At 41.6% G+C, this 17,098-nt stretch overlaps 1 protein-coding gene across 5 annotated transcripts in view; it reads right to left on the bottom strand.

The window, feature by feature from the left end:
- ppp1r21 (protein phosphatase 1, regulatory subunit 21) overlaps window positions 1-17,098 on the bottom strand; it is a 100,666-nt gene that overhangs the window by 39,104 nt on the left and 44,464 nt on the right. For all 5 annotated transcript variants that reach the window (XM_060830857.1, XM_060830854.1, XM_060830855.1 and 2 more), the window contains exons 12-13: window positions 11,807-11,943; window positions 11,114-11,206 (exon numbers count right to left, since the gene is read on the bottom strand). In XM_060830857.1, the coding sequence (XP_060686840.1) occupies window positions 11,114-11,206; window positions 11,807-11,943 (230 nt within the window). The remainder of the gene's footprint in view (window positions 1-11,113; window positions 11,207-11,806; window positions 11,944-17,098) is intronic.

A 17,098-nucleotide genomic window follows, 5' to 3' on the forward strand; every position in this document is an offset into this window, starting at 1 on the left:
CTGTACTAATGACAATGGGGTTCCGGCAGTGGTCCGTAACTATCCTCATCTTATCCATGAGCAACAGGTTAATAAGACAGCACTTTGCCTGGGAGGCCTCAATATGCAGCCATACTAAGTTTGGATTGTTACCTACACAATCACAGACAAAGGACAGCAGGAACTCAACTGATACCTCCTGATGTCTGAGAAATCAACTCCTCCCCCTTCCTTGAGACAACTGCAATTTAGTAAGTTTGATGAGGGGGCTGCCCACGATGCCAGACAAAGGAACCAAACCACCCAAATAAGCTTCCACAGCGTTGACCTGGGAATCATTATAGGGAATGTACGCATGGGATAAAGCAAACCAGGAAGAACGTTCACCTTAATGAGAGATATTTGGCCCAGCCATGAAATTGGAAGATCCTCCCATATCTGGAGATCTCGCCTAATATTGTTGAGCAAGTGAGCAAAGTTAGTCTAAAATAAAAGATCAAACTTGGGGGTAATAAAAATGCCTAGGTATTGGAACCCTCCCGTGACCACTTAAAAGGGAACATTGGGCCACCTTCAACTTCTGGCACATCCTGAAGGCTCCCCAAAGGCATAGCCTCCGATTTTGCAAGTTAATTTTATATCCTGAAATACCCCCAAATGAATTGATACATCTATCAAATGGGGAGCAGAGGTCATCGGGTTGGTAAAAAAACAGATTTTATCCGCATACAACGTAATCTTGTTTGCCCTTGATCCCACTTCTGGAGCAGTTATGTGGACGTTCTGACGAATGGCCTCTGCCAGCGGCTCTATCACCAACGTAAAGAACAGCAATGAGAGGGCGCAGCCTTGCTGACTACCCCTACCAGTCCTAAAATTCCCAGACTTCACCCAGATGGTGATGACTGCGGCCAGAGTGTGGCGATATAAAACCTCCACCCACTGAGCAAAGACTCCACCCAACCCAAACCATTCTAAGACATAGAAAAGATACAGCCATTCCACCCAGTCAAATGCTTTCTCTGCATCTAAGGAAATCACCAACCCCTGAATCGATTGTTGCTGACAACTTGGATCATATTCAGCAACCTTCTAATATTATTAGAGGACCTACAACCCCTTATAAAGCCGATCTGATCCTCCTTAACAATATGGGGCAATACCTTTTCCAATCTCAGCGACAGGATCTTGGACAGAATCTTGAATTCTGATTTTGAGAGAGAAATGGGCCTGTATGCGACATAATCCTCAGGAACCTTCCCCTTCTTAAGAATTAAGGAAATATTAGCTTCTCTCAAAGATGTTGGTAGGCATTCATGCATAGAGGAGTGATTGTACATCAACAACAGCCCTGACAGAATCCCTATAAACTCCTTATAGAACTCATCCAGGAGACCATCAGGGAGATCTGGGAAGTTGCCTAGCTGCCTCCTATATTTCTTGAACAGTCAACGGGGCATTAGGGAGAGAGGCCTGTTCCAAGGTTACCCCAGGGAGGTCCAGGTTCTTAAAAAAGGTCTCCATTTCACAACCTTCAGACTGATAGAATTCAGAGTAAAAGCTTCAAAAAGCCTTGTTAATCTTTTTAGCATCGTATGTAAGGATGCTGGTGCTGTATCTGATTGCAGTAATGGATTGGGGAGCATGCTTTTTCCTAGCCAGGTATGCTAAATATTTCCCTGGCTTATCGCCATATTTGAACAGCCTTTGTCTCACAAAAGGAAGTTCTTTCTTTGCACTTTGTATCAGAATTCAAGGCAGCCCAGAGGGCCGTGATCCACTGTACCTTAGTTACCAAAGGCCACGTAAAATGTGCCACCTTGGCGGCTTTCAACCACGTCTCAAGTAGACACTGCTGTTCCTCCTCCTGTCATTTCTGGCTAGCCAAATAGGAAATAGCTAATCCCCTAGCAAAGGCCTTAGCAGTCTCCCATAGCATAGATGGACCACTAGCCGTGCCGGAGTCGATAATCAAAAATTCCTGAAACTTCTCCAAAACGTATTCCACAAATTTGGAACCCTTAAGGAGAAAAGGGTCCAAATGCCAGTGCCGCAAACCTCCAAATATACTGCCGCATGATCAGAGATAGCTATACTCCCAATTTTACAGCCCATAATCTGGCAGACGGAGGCAGAAAGCGGTCAATCCTCATGTGACATTTATGTGGGTTTGAAAAAAAAGTGTGAAGTCCCTGCTAGAAGGGGGAAGACATCTCCAAATATGCACCAGCCCCAACTCCTCGCATAAGTCAACCACCTGCTTAGCCTGCGAATAAATAGTTGGAGGCCCACAAGGCATCTTGTCCACTGTTGGATCCAAAAGACAATTAAAATCTTCCCCCCCCCCCAACCTATAATAATGTGCCGTGCTCCAAAAGCACTAATCAAAAATTTGAGGGGATGCGCCGGAGGACAATAGACATTTTAAATGCCATATTCCTCATGTATCAGAGCTTTAAGTATCATAAACTGTCTCCACTCACCTTTCACCTGATATAATAATGTGAACTGAAGATTTTTCTGAATAAGTACCACCATCCCCCTACATTTAGTAGTAAAGGATGAAAAGAATACCCAGTCATAACCCCCCTGTTGTAATTTCAGGTGTTCCCCATCAAGATGGGTTTCCTGCAACAAAGCGATATCAACCCTTTTCCTCTTAAGGATAGAAAGCACTTTTTTCTTTTCAACAGGCAAATGACTCTCCTTATTCCAGGTGCACCATTTAATAAGACACTTAGCTGTATCCCAATTCAGAGACCCTTGAACCCCTCGGAGGGAGAACCCTGCTTACAAAGTGCCAAGCACAAGTAAATAAAGACTCATAGCATCGAAGAACTATATATACAAAAACTACTCTATCATAACTATAAACAATCATTACTACCAAAAAACTACAAAGAAAACCAACTATAAAACTTTGAATAGAAGACACTTCTCCCTGCCCATAGGGAGCACTCGCCCTACCCATCCCCTCCTTCACAGCTCCTTCAAACCCAGACTGAGCCCCAGCCTTAGACCAGAGAAAAAACAAGGAGATGATCCTTAAGTCAACAGAAAAAAGACACAGTCAGGATGAGCACTCCACTCATCCCAGGCTTCAGGTCACCCCTACTTGTGACTAAAAGAGCAACAGAACAAACAAAAAAAAGGGGGGGGGGGGGAAAAGAGACAACAAAAAGCATTCACAAAATTTCCCATCAGAAAATCCAGTTATTAAAAAAGGCAACAACTTATTCCAAGGTTTTCTTTCCCCCCCTTCCAAAAAATGAAATTATTAGGGAAAAAGAAAGGAATTTTAAAAAAGGGAAAACACAAGAAAAGAAGGAAAAAAGAACAAACATTAACCGTATTCTTCAGACCAATCCATCTATTTTAAAGTGCTGACAAAGTGTTTAGCTTTATCCGCTGAGTCAAAGTATAAACTGAGTCCTCATGACTGTAATGGAGCACTGTGGGGTATCTCGGAGTATTGGATGCCCAGGTTCCTCAGCATCTTTTTAACTTCATCGAAGGACCTCCTCTTTTGAATTAAAGCTGCAGAGAAATCCTGAAAAAACAGGGTTTTTGACTGCTTGTACAGCAGTGCCTGCGGGTCATTTCCCAGTAATCTAGAAGCTTCTATCACTTTTTGCTTGTCCTTACATGAATGGAAGTGCTGCAGCAGCCTGACCTGTGCACTGTAACCTAATAAGCCCTTTCAATCTGCAGCCTTCTGGACTCTATGTGAAGGCCCAGAAAGTTTGGCAGCCAGCTTTCAAAGAAGCTGGCTGGCTGCTCACCTTCAGGGAGCCCGACAATTCAGAGATTTATCCTCCAGCCTCGATTTTCGAGGTCGTCGATATGGTCTCGCAAAGCCCGCACCTCTTGCTCCAGCACCTGGATCCATCGCAGCTTCCGAGGCCTTAGTTTGGCCCTCCACCTCCTCCAGCCGCTCCCCGAGGCCCTGGATCTCCTGCTCATGCTTCTGCAGCATGGCTGCAATAGGTTGGACGTGGGCATGAATCTCCCCAATTGCAGCCCCAACTTTCAAGGTAAGTCTCTCCATTGCCACAGCCAATTCCTGTCAGGGCCCCGGGGGGAGGTTGGTGGGGGGAGGGGGGGGGTGTTAAGGAGATGCTGTTGTCTCTGGTATGCTTGGTGCTGCAGGGGAGTGTCCTCCCTGCTGATGTTTGCTCACCCCTTTTCCCTTTGGCATCCTTCCCGTTCCCAAATATTAACCAAGATATTAACCAGGGCGGCACGGTGGCACAGTGGTTAGCACTGCTGCCTCACAGCGCCTGTAGACCCGGGTTCAATTCCCGACTCAGGCGACTGACTGTGTGGAGTTTGCACGTTCTCCCCGTGTCTGCGTGGGTTTCCTCCGGGTGCTCCGGTTTCCTCCCACAGTCCAAAGATGTGCGGGTAAGGTGAATTGGCCAAGCTAAATTGCCCATAGTGTTAGGTAAGGGGTAAATGTAGGGGTATGGGTGGGTTGCGCTTCGGCGGGTCGGTGTGGACTTGTTGGGCCGAAGGGCCTGTTTCCACACTGTAAGTCTAATCTAATGTGTTCTATAAGGTTTTAAACTAATAATTTCACCATAAGTTGGCCAGGGATGGCAAAAAAACACCAGTATGCCTTGGCGGTTAGACAGAACTGTCCACAGCATTTTAACAGAATTGCCGCCGTCTTGCCAAGCACCCCCAAGCTATTTTTGATCAGCAAAGTGACAAGAGTTTTGACTGTGCTATTAAGCAGCATCTGCTACCACTAACTCATTACTCATGCTCAGCGCAATTTCCTCCCAGGCCACTGATTCTAACCTTCACCATGGCCTTGGCCCAAACATGGTCAAGACAACAACTCAAATCCTGGGGGGGGCCGAAAACAAAGGAAGAGGATTAACCACAATATCAAGGCAGAATTGCATTGAGTGTAACATCAAAAAGCTTTGACAAGAGTGAAATCGATGGGAAGCAGATAGAAAATTTTCCACTGATTTATATGACAACAAAAAGAAGGTGGTTGTGATTATTGAAGACCAAGATCTTGGGCCTAGGACATTCCTGCAGGAATTCCTCAGAGTATTAGCTTATCGTCCAACCATGCTCAGCTACTTCAATGATCTTCACTCCATAAGATTAGAAATGAGGATGTTGCCAATGATTGAATAATGTTCAATACCATTTAAGACACCACAGATACTGAAAACTGTTCAAGTCAAAGTGTAGAAGGACCGGCACAATTTTCTGACTTGGGTGAATAAATGGCAAGAAACTTTATGGCAAGAGACAATTATCATCTCCAATAAGAGAATTGGCCTATTGCTATGTTTGCAGCTGATAATAAATGAAAGAAATCCCAGAGTGAAACCTGGCTTAAGAGATTACCATCTTCGAGGAGAAAGTGAGGTCTGCAGTTGCTGGAGATCAGAGCTGAAAATGTGTTGCTGGAAAAGCACCATCATTTCATAAATTCTCCACCGCAGAGAAGACCACATTTGGAGCCCTGCATCTAATTCTAGTCGCCCTGCTGTAGGATAGATGTTATTAAACTGGGAAGGGGACAAAAGAGAATTACAAGTATGTTACTCAGACTGTAAGGTTTGAGTTATACAGAGAGGCTGGAGCCTTTTTCCCTTTAAGTGTAGGAGGTTAAAGGGGGACTGTACAGAAATTTATAAAATCATGAGGCAGCCTGGTGGCTCAGTGGTTAGCACTGCTATCTCACAGCTCCAGGGACCTGGGTTCAATTTCAGCCTTGGGCAACAGTGTGTGGATTTTGCACATTCTCCCAGTGTCTGCATGGGTTTCCTCAGAGTGCTCTAGTTTCCTTCCACTATCCAAAGATGTGGGGCTACTTGAATTGGGCATGTTAAATTGCCCATACTGTTCAGAGATGTGTAGGTTAGGTGCATTAGTCAGGGGTATATGTAGAGTTATAGGGTAGGGGGAATGGGTCTGGATGGGTTACTCTTCAGAGAGTCAGTGTGGACTTGGTGGGCCAAATGGCCAGTTTCCACACTATAGGGATCCTATGATAGATAAAGTGAATAGCTAAGATCTTTTCTCCAGAGTAGGAGAGTCCAAAGCTGGAGGGCATAGATTTAAGGTGGGGGGGGGGGGGATTTAAAAGAAATGAGGGACAATTATTTCACACAGGAGGGTGGTGCTTATGTGGAAAAATTGGGCTGAGGGTCTATTTCCATGCTGTACGACTAATACTCTTAAGTATTACTCCTAACAGCTCCTTTTTTTTGCCATTTCCTACTTTGCTGATTATTGAACTATAAAGATAATTTTAGAACTTCCTTCAGTTTCCGTTGGCATGAAGATTTCTCCCCCTCCAGTTCTGACAGCCCAAAAAACTCTTTTCAGCTCTAACAGTTTAAAAACTTCCATAGAAAACCTCACAGCTTGGAAGCTTCACAAAACAAATCTCTTCTGCTAGGGTGACAAGTTCCCCTGACCGGCAAACTTGATTCTTCTATGAATTGTTCTCCCTTCTGAACTGAAGTCGAACCTAAACTATTGCCTCTGATCGCTTTTCCCCTTGTCTGTTTAAACTAGGCAATATAAACATCTTATTTATTAAAGATTTCTTTAACTAACACAACAGACACTAACTAAATTACATGTCTCCCTGGAAATGGTCTCTCCCATTCACTATTCCAACGATCTTCTGACCTCAAGAAAGTTATCTTCACAAAACTGAAATCACATCTGCCTAGATTTTAAAATTCTAAGGGATAATGTGTACTATTACCTTCTCATTTAATAGTATTACTATCACTGAAGCCCTCACCATCCTGGGGCAGGACATATAGTAACTGAACTTGACCAACCATACAAATACTGTGGCTACAAGAGTGGGTCAGAGGCTGGGAATTAAATGGTGAGTAAAATTTCCCAATTCCTGTCCATCATGTACAAGATTCAATGTGATCAAATAGTCTAGACTTGCCTGATGAGCATTCTAACAATCAAAAAGCTCAACATGATCAAAGACAAAGCATCCTGCTTGATCAGGACCCCCTCCACCATACTCCCTCCAACACCAATGCAGCAAATACCATCTGAAATCTCCACTACAGTTACATTCTAAGGTGCCTTCAACAACTTCCAAACCAGTGTGATCTAGAAAGTCATCTGGAAAAACCAAGGGCAAAAGGTGCGTGGGAGCATCAGTGCAAGTTGCATCACAAGAGTCATACCATCTAACTTGTAACTATAATGCCTTTTCTTCACAGTTGCTGGATTAAAGTTCTGGAATTCTATCCTGAATAACAATCTTTATATATTCACTGGATGAACAACTTAAGGTGGCAACTCATCATCATATATTAAAAATGATGATGTGTGGACATTATTCACTAGCCTGGCCAGTAACACCCACAACCCGTGAAAAAGCATTAAAAGAAAGCTCACTTGCCTCTAGTATAGCAGCCAATCCTGAGCAAGCAATGACATACCACAATCAACATAACTATGAAAACGCAGGTTCCTTCCTCAAAGCTGAATTAACCCTCAAAACAAAACCTAACATCACATCTGATTCTCACTTTATAGCACTGCAAAGAAATCTGATGACAGAAATGCATTGAGTGCACAACATATTCAAAATATTCAAATGACTTCACAATACATTCATCTACTTTTCTTCAAAACATGCTAATGGATAGAAACCTGAAACTGTGTGATTGAAACCATTTGAGTGTACACAAATATTTGAGAATCTGATTTTTAGGAAAGACATTAAATATGCAATTTATTTTGTATAGAATTGCTCACTTGGAAGTGTCTAGAGTGATTCATATTGGATCAATTATAAATAGCTAAAGCTCCCTGGGAATTTACAGTGGTAATATTATTTAGTGCCAAGACAGTTTGCAGTGCAAAAACAAGTTTGAAAACAAACACCAGAGAACTTCAGTCTAAAACTATGAGAACAAACTCATAATTAATGCAAAGATTGTGACGAAGGTTCATTGTTATAATTACTTGGAAGCTTGTGTTCTAAAGTGTATAGAACAATGCACAGCTTTCAGTTTAATTTTTATTTCTATATTGCGTTAACAGAGGAAGACATGGTTTCAGTTTAATTTGATCAGAGAGTGGTGATGGAGTGTCTGAACTTGGCTGATGCATGTACTTTTAATGAGGGTTTACAGCATTGGAGTAGATCTTGATGTTCAGTGCATTAGTTAAAAAGGGTAGGAAAAGAAAATTGTTGCCCAGCAACAGAGGCCCCCTATCACAAACTCAAAACAATCCAGATGGTCAGGCAGTGTGTGCAGGCTCAGTGACAGCAAGAACTGCTAATAGCTTAGTAGTCTTCCGATGGGCTGGGAAAATGTTAGAAATTTTAGGAAAACAACTTGAAGCAGAAATCTGCTCGAGGCTGAGAATATGGAAAATCCATATGTTTGTTCCAAAAGTGTTTAAAAGTCAATTAGAAGAAAGCTCCGTAAAAGATTTACAGCAGTGCCAACTGAATAAAGAATTTTCAAGTGGAAGCAGGGTGATCCCTGCAATGAGATTTTCAATCTTAACTCCTGATATTTGTACTAAGATTTCACATAGTACTTCAAATAGTTCTTTAACATTGTAAATCAGGCTCCCCCCCACCCCCATGTAATAAATTTTAACATTCTCATATTTAAAGTACACTGACAGCCCCTGTGAGGATGTTGAGTGACTGACTGTTCATACAAAAACAACAAAAATAAAACCTTTGCTCTATCAAGGAGAAAGTGAGGACTGCAGATGCTGGAGATCAGAGCTGAAAAGGTGTTGCTAGAAAAGCGCAGCAGGTCAGGCAGCATCCAAGGAGCAGGAGAGTCGACATTTCGGGCATGAGCGGTTTCGGGCATGTCCTCACTTTCTCCTAGAAGATTTTAACCTACTGCGAATCCTCTTGCAAGGATGCCTTCTTTGAAGAAGCTCTCTTCCTCCCTCTCCAAGGATTTCAGTGAGTCCCCCTCTCACTGCACACCCCAAGTGATTCCTGAAGGGCTCATGCCCAAAACGTCGACTCTCCTGCTCCTTGGATGCTGCCTGACCTGCAGCGCTTTTCCAGCAACACATTTTCAGCTTTGCTCTATCAAGCCAAGTTTCACTTTAGAATCTGACTTGCTCCATATTATCATCAGGTGGGATCATAATATTCTCAATTTCCCAAAGAATCTGCATCCAAGAGATCACTTGTTTAAAGTGGTCAACAGATAAGTTATTAAAACTTCAATAATGGAAATGGGTCATCTACAAAGATGAATGTTTTATAAAACAAAAAGCTTAGAAAATATAACCTCTGTGGAATATGCAAACAAGAGAAAATAATAATACATGTAACTACTACTTACTTCCAGAATCAACTCCAATCACCTATTTTCCATAAATCTGGACATAAAGGAAACTTTTCACATCGCAACACATACCAACTCCTATTCACCTCTCATTCCTCCTTTCAAAGCCCTACTTTGGTTCTCAGCACATGGTATTGCATCTCATTCCTCTAAGCAAGTTCAGCTCTAGAAACCTTTCAAGAACTCCATCTTTCCCATACCCGGTTTCTTACATACCCTCCACATCAACGTTGTCAGCAATGTCTTCAGATGTCTTGACCCCCAAGCTTCTGAAATCCCTCCCTAATCCCATTCGCCTATGAAACTCTTCCTCAAAGTCTACTTCATTGATTGAGACCTGATATTCCGGTATCCAGAATCACCATTGAATGCTGATTTTTCCTTGACTGCATTTCCAAGCAGCACCAGAGGATAGTTTATCTTGAAGACACTATATTAATGTAAGCTGCTGTTTCTAATATCTACCATACAATATACAAAATCAGTTTAATATACACAACAGAATACCTTGACCTTCATTTCTCCGATACAGAAATCGGAGCAGATTATTTTTTAAAAAGTATTATTGATCAGGTTAATTTTATATAATTGAGGGGAAACAATTTTTAGTCAGCAAGAAGCTGGACCATAAGAAATAGGAAACAGGATTAAGTATTTGGGCCCCCAATCCTGCTGACATTCAATAGGACTGCAGTTGATCTGATACTCATGTCTACTTTCCTGTCTTTCCCCTTAACCCTGAATTCCCCTTCTGATCAAGAATTTCTCTCTTAAATATACACAAGGACTGTACCCCACAGCTCTCTGTGACAAGGAGTTCCAAAAACATTCAACCCTCAGAAGCAATTCCTCCTAATTTCAGTCTTAAATTGGTGTATCTTTATTTTAAGAGGATGCCCTCTGATCCCAGATACTCTCTGAGGGGAACACATCATCTCAAAATTTACCCTGTCAAGCCTCTTAAGAGTCTATGAAAAAATCCAATATGCTACACTGAGATCACCTCTCAATCCTCCAAATTGCAATATACAGGGTCCTAATCTGTTACCTTTACTCATAAGGCAATTATCCTAGTGAACCTTCTCTGAACTGCCTCCAATGCAATAATGGCCTAAATAAGGGGACTAAAACTGCTCGTATTACTTCAGATGTGATCTGCCAGTACGTTCTCCGTTGCAATCAGACTTCCCTACTCATACTTGAGATAAGGGCCCAACATTTCATTCACTTTACTGATTATCTGCTACACATGCGCTTGCTTTAAAAGTTTCATGCACAAGTACACCCAAGTCCCCTTGTGTTTCAGCTTTTTGCCACAAAAAACTGTTTCGTTCTCCCATCCAAATAAACAACTTCACATTTTCCCATATGATACTCCATTTGCCATCATTCTGCTCACTTAATTTCTCTCCATAAAAATTGTTCACATTATTACACTTTAGTGGCATTGCTATACATATTCATTTTTTTTTAAGAAATGGAAATTACATACACAAAGTTGTTGACTTTGAGATAGCCAGTCATGTAGGACACTGGATACAATCTATAAGCTAGAATAAATTAATTAACAAATCAGAGGATACACTATAGATTTTTCAGAGTTAGAATTTGGGAAATAACAAAAAATTGAGGAATATGCCGATCTTTGTTACATTTTTAGTATGCTGGCTATTTACTTCTGAACTATTTCAAAATATTTATAAAAGGACAGTTAAAAACAATGGTGCAGAAGCAAAATCCTTATATATAGCTGAAAAGATCCTAAAATGCCTTTTTCTTAAAAGACTTGCCTTTCATGACATCATGCAATGAATGAAGACAAGCAGCAAGCTGTGTGAAAATTACATTATAGTTTGTCTGAAGGAGCATTTCAGGTTTTGTACCTAAAAGGAAAAAGGTGCAGAGTTAAAAACAAAATGAAATTAACTTTTGTAGTGTTGTGAACAGACAAAACAAGTCAATAGGTTTCTTCAATTTTATTCCTGCTGCCACCTGTATAAAAACTTGCTCAGTCCCAGCCTCACTAGTCACCCTACAAAGCATTCAAACAGGCCTCAATTTTCTTTTCATTTAAGTACATTTGTTTTTCCTGAAATCACTTTACATAAAATTACATGAAAACATATTTCATCCTTCTCAACTCTATATTTGATATATTTTTAAAAAATTAATTAACAGGAATGCTGGATCAACATTTACTACTCATCTCTAATTGCACAGAGGGCAGTTAGGTCAACCACAATGCTACGGGTTTGGAGTCACGTGGAGGCCAGACCAGAAAAAGATGGCAGCTTCCCTCCCTAAAGGACATGAGTGAATCAGATGGATGTTTACAAGTCTACAACAGATTTATGGTTATCATTAGACTCTTAAATTCCACCATTTGCCATGGCAGGATACTTTGACTACAAATCCTTCCAGGAACTTATACAGTGGTTTTGTAGTACTCTTGCAAGGACAAAAAAATCATTTTGTGAACTCACTTGGTAAGGCAAGGAGACTTATGTAAACCTGCAGCTTTTCGAAGACAGCAGTCATCTTTTTCATGTCACTCTGCAGCTCCATATTTCTTGCTTGTAAACTAGCTGTGCACACCGAGTATTCACATTCTTCCTCCAAACTAGAACCATTTCAATATAAAATGATTAATTTTTCCTTACAAGCATCTAAACTAAATAACCCACCTTTAATGCACTCCTGAACAGCTTGGTCACAACTGAGAATTTCATACAAACTAAATGAGCAAATTTCTCTGTTCAGCTTCAATTACACTAAAACACTATGGACCATTAAATGCATTGGCAGTGAAAAACAGGTCACTCAAAGTAAAAGAATGATGGATGGTCACTTGAATTCCTGGAAGTAAAAGTAACAGAAGTTTGTGAAACATTTCAAACAGAAGCAGATTAGAAAATTTGTTGCAAATAGTGAAACTTTGCTTTATCCAAAAGGATTGTAACTTGAAGATATTATAAATTAGCCCTCTATTTGCCTCATTCAAATTTTATGGTTATGAACACTAGATGCAGAATTGGAATAAATATGGCATGTAAATCATTAGAAATGATATGCAGATGTTCTCACCTTTTTTTGTTGGCAAAGCTTAGATTCTGCTTGGAACTAAGTATCCTAGCCTGAAATAAAACAGAAAATGCTAGAGACACACAGTAGGTCTGGAAACATGTGAAGAAAGCTCACAGGTCTGAAACATCAACTCTAACTCTCTTCACGGATGCAGCCAGCCCTGCTGAGTATTTCCAGTATTTTTAGTTTCTGTTTCAGATCTGAAGCACTTATAAGCGTTTTGCTTTTCAATCATTGTTTGAATGATTCATCTTGCCCAATTTAAAAAACATGAAGCAACTTTTAACATGATTTTTGTTTTTATTATCCATTTGTTGGGAGTGGGTTCACTACCTATGCCAGCATTTATTTCTCACCTCTAATGACCCTTGAGAAGCTGGTTATGAAGTGCTTCTTGAACTACCTCAGTCAGGTAGTTACATCCAGAGGACTGCAGGAAGGAAGTATCAAGATTTTGACTCAGCAACAGTGAAGGGAGGGCAATATGTTGCAATTCAGGACAATTTGTGGCTTGGAAGGGAATTTTCAGGTGCTAGTGGTCATAAGCATCTGATGCCTTGCTTTCTGGGTAGTAGCGGTTGCAGTTTTGTAAAGTGCAATCTGGGTGAGATTGGAGGAGTTGCTGCAGTGCAACTTGCAGATCACAGACTGCTATAACCAATGCACATCAGTGGTTAAGAGTGTGAGTGTTTAATCTAGCAAATTAAGCTGGCTGTGTCCTGGATAGTGTCAAGCTTCTTTATTGTTGCTGGAACTGCACCCATCCAGAAAATTCCATTACATGTCTGATTTATGCCTGATGGGTGGTTGACAGGCATTAGAGGAGAAGGGGGCTTCATGTCATACATAATGCAGCCTTGATATCAGGGTAATTACCCTCACCTCCCTCTGGAGTTTTTTTTTCCCATGTTTGAACCAAAGCTGTAATGAGGTCAGGAACTAAATGGCCCTTGTAATACCCAAACAGAGTCAGTGGCTAGATTATTGTTGAGTAAGTGCCACATAATAGTACTGTCAACGACACCTTCTATCACTTTGCTGACGATCAAGAGCATATGGATTAGGTGGTTAATTGGTTGGGATGGATTTATTCTGGGTTTTTTTTGTATCCAGGAAAAATCTGGGCAACTCTCCGCAGTAATGAGTAGATGCCAGTGTTGTAGTTGTCCCAGAACAGCTTAACGAGAGATGTGGCTAGCTCTGATGAACAAGTCTTGGAAACATAATTGTGGGTATTTGGCCCTTCAAAAGGACATGGCTGATCATCCAGTCTAATACTGTATTCCCACTTTCTCTCCATACTCTTTGATCCCTTTAGAACCAAGAAATATATCTTTCTTCTTGAAAACTTGCAATGCTTTAGCCTCAACTACTTTATGGCAGAGAATTCCACAGGCTACCCACTGAGAGAAGGACTTTTTCCTCACCAGAGTCCGAAATGGCCTAGGCTACCGCCTTAAACTGGGAGCATGCTACTTGCATTTACCCTGTCCTGTTAAAACCTTATGAACTCAGAAATAAGAAAGGGATGATCACCTTATTGGGATTGTATTATAGACCCCCCAGTAGTCAGAGGAAAATTGAGAAACAAACTTTAAGGAGATCTCAGCTATCTGTAAGAATAATAGGGTAGTTATGGTAGGGGATTTTAACTTTCCAAACATTGACTAGGACTGCCAGAGTGTTCAAGGTTTAGATGGAGAGGAATTCCTTAAGTGTGTACAAGACAATTTTCTGATTCAGTATGTGGATGTACCTACTAGAGAAGGTGCAAACTTGACCTACTCTTGGGAAATAAGGCAGGGCAGGTGACTGAGGTATCACTGGGGGAGCACTCTGGGGCCAGCGACCATAATTATATTCGTTTTAAAATAGTGATGGAAAAGGATAGACCAGATCTAAAAGTTGAAGTTCTAAATTGGAGAACGGCCAATTTTGACAGTATTAGGCAAGAATTTTCAAAAACTGATTGTCAGCAGATGTTCGCAGGTAAAGGGACGGCTGGAAAATGGGAAGCCTTCAGAAATGAGATAACAAGAATCCAGAGAAAGTATATTCCTGTCAGGTTGAAAGGGAAGATTGGTAGGTATAAGGAATGCTGGATGACTAAAGAAATTGAGGGTTTGGTTAAGAAAAAGAAGGAAGAATGTGTCAGGTATAGACAGGATAGATTGAGTGAATCCTTAGAAGAGAATAAAGGAAGTAGGAGTATACTTAAGAGGGAAATCAGGAGGGCAAAATGGGTACATGAGGTAACTTTGGCAAATAGAATTAAGGAGAATCCAAAGGGCTTTTACAAATATATTAAGGACAAAAGGGTAGCGAGGGAGAGAATAGGGCTCCTCGAAGATTAGCAAGGCAGCCTTTGTGTGGAGCCACAAAAAAATGGGTGAGTTACTAAATGAATATTTTGCATCAGTATTTACTGTGGAAAAGGATCTGGAAGATATAGACTATAGGGAAATAGATGGTGACATCTTGCAAAATGTCCAGATTACAGAGGAAGTAGTGTTGGATGTCTTGAAACGCATACAGGTGAATAAATCCCCAGGACCTGATCAGGTGTACCTGAGAACTCTGTGGGAAGCTGGAAAAGTGATTGCTGGGCCTCTTGCTGAGATATTTGTATCATCGATAGTCACAGGTGAGGTGCCGGAAAACTGGCGGTTGGCAAACGTGGTGCCACTGTTTAAGGAGGGCGGTAAAGATAAGCCAGGGAACTATAGACCGGTGAGCCTGACCTCGGTAGTGGGCAAGTTGCTGGAGGGAATCCTGAAGGACAGGATGTACATGTATTTGGAAAGACAAGGACTGATCAGGGATAGTCAACATGGCTTTGTGCGTGGGAAATCCTGTCTTACAAACTTGATTGAGTTATTTGATGAAGTAACAAAGAAGATTGATGAGGGCAGAGCAGATGATGTGATCTATATAGACATCAGTAAGGTGTTCGACAAGGATCCCCATGGGAGACTGGTTAGCAAGGTTAGATCTCATGGAACATAGGGAAAACTAGCCATTTGGATACAGAACTGGCTCAAAGGTAGAAGACAGAGGGTGATGGTGGAGGGGTGTTTTGACTGGAGGCCTATGATCAGTGGAGTGCCACAAGGATCAGTGCTGGGCCCTCTACTTTTTGTCATTTACATAAATGATTTGGATGCAAGCATAAGAGGCACAGTTAGTAAGTTTGCAGATGACACCAAAATTGGAGGTGTCGTGGACAGTGTAGAGGGTTACCTCAGATTACAACAGGATCTTGACCAGATGGGCCAATGGGCTGAGAAGTAGCAGATGGAGTTTAATTCAGATAAATGCAAGGTGCTGCATTTTGGGAAAGCAAATCTTAGCAGGACTTATACACTTAATGGCAAGGTCCTCGGGAGTGCTGCTGAACAAAGACCTTGGAGTGCACGTTCACAGCTCCTTGAAATTGGAGTCGCAGGTAGATAGGATAGTGAAGGCATTTGGTATGCTTTCCTTTATTGGTCAGAGTATTGAGTACAGGAGTTGGGAGGTCATGTTGCGGCTGTACAGGACATTGGATAGGCCACTGTTGGAATATTGTGCGCAGTTCTGGTCTCCTTCCTATCAGAAAGATGTTGTGAAACTTGAAAGGGTTCCGAAAAGATTTACAAGGATGCTGCCAGGGTTGGAGGATCTGAGCTGTAGGGAGAAGCTGAACAGGCTGGGGCTGTTTTCCCTGGAACATCGGAGGCTGAGGGGTGACCTTATAGAGGTTTACAAAATTATGAGGGGCATGGATAGGATAAATAAATAAAGTCTTTTCCCTGGGTTCGGGGAGTCAGAACTAGAGGGCATAGGTTTAGGGTGAGAGGGGAAAGATATAAAAGAGACCCAAGGGGCAACATTTTCACGCAAAGAGTGGTACGTGTATGGAATGAGTTGCCAGAGGATGTGGTGGAGGCTGGTACAATTGCAACATTCAAGAGGCATTTGGATGGGTATATGAATAGGAAGGGTTTGGAGGGATATGGGCCGGGAGCAGGCAGGTGGGATGAGATTGGGTTGGGATATCTAGTCGGCATGGACGGGTTGGACCAAAGGGTCTGTTTCCATGCTGTACATCTCTATGACTCTATTTCTATGATTCTCAAACTGTAGTGAATATAGTTCTATTCAACCCAATCTCTCTTCATATGAAAGTTCTGCCATTCCAGGAATCAACCTGGTAAACCTTCATTGCATTCCCTGCATATCCAGAACATCCTTACTCAGATAGAGATCAAAATTACACGCAATACTTCAGGCGTGTTCTCACCAAGGCCTCTTACAGTTGCAACAAAGATAACCCTGCTCCTGTACTTAAATTTTCATGCTATAAAGACCAATAGACATAGAACATGAGCACGAAAAGGTCATTCAACCCCTCAAACATGGTCCACCATTCAGTAGGATCGTGGTTAATCATCCACCTTTTTGTCCCCTCTTCGTAGGTCTGTCCTGCCATCCCATGAAGCACTATTGCTAGTACCAAAAGGTACTCAAGTTCTATATTGAAGTATTACCAACCCTAAAGCCTTTGCATTACCAGTACTTTAATTTAGTCTTGATTTCATATGGAATGAATCAAAATGGATGATGGCAGTTCTGATACTGCTAATGGCGCACAGCAACTCACAAATTCCCAGTTTTGCTAGATCTGTTTGAAACAAATTCTAGCTAGCACA

This window comes from Hemiscyllium ocellatum, chromosome 10 (genome assembly GCF_020745735.1).
Source record: "Hemiscyllium ocellatum isolate sHemOce1 chromosome 10, sHemOce1.pat.X.cur, whole genome shotgun sequence".
NCBI lineage: Eukaryota > Metazoa > Chordata > Chondrichthyes > Orectolobiformes > Hemiscylliidae > Hemiscyllium > Hemiscyllium ocellatum.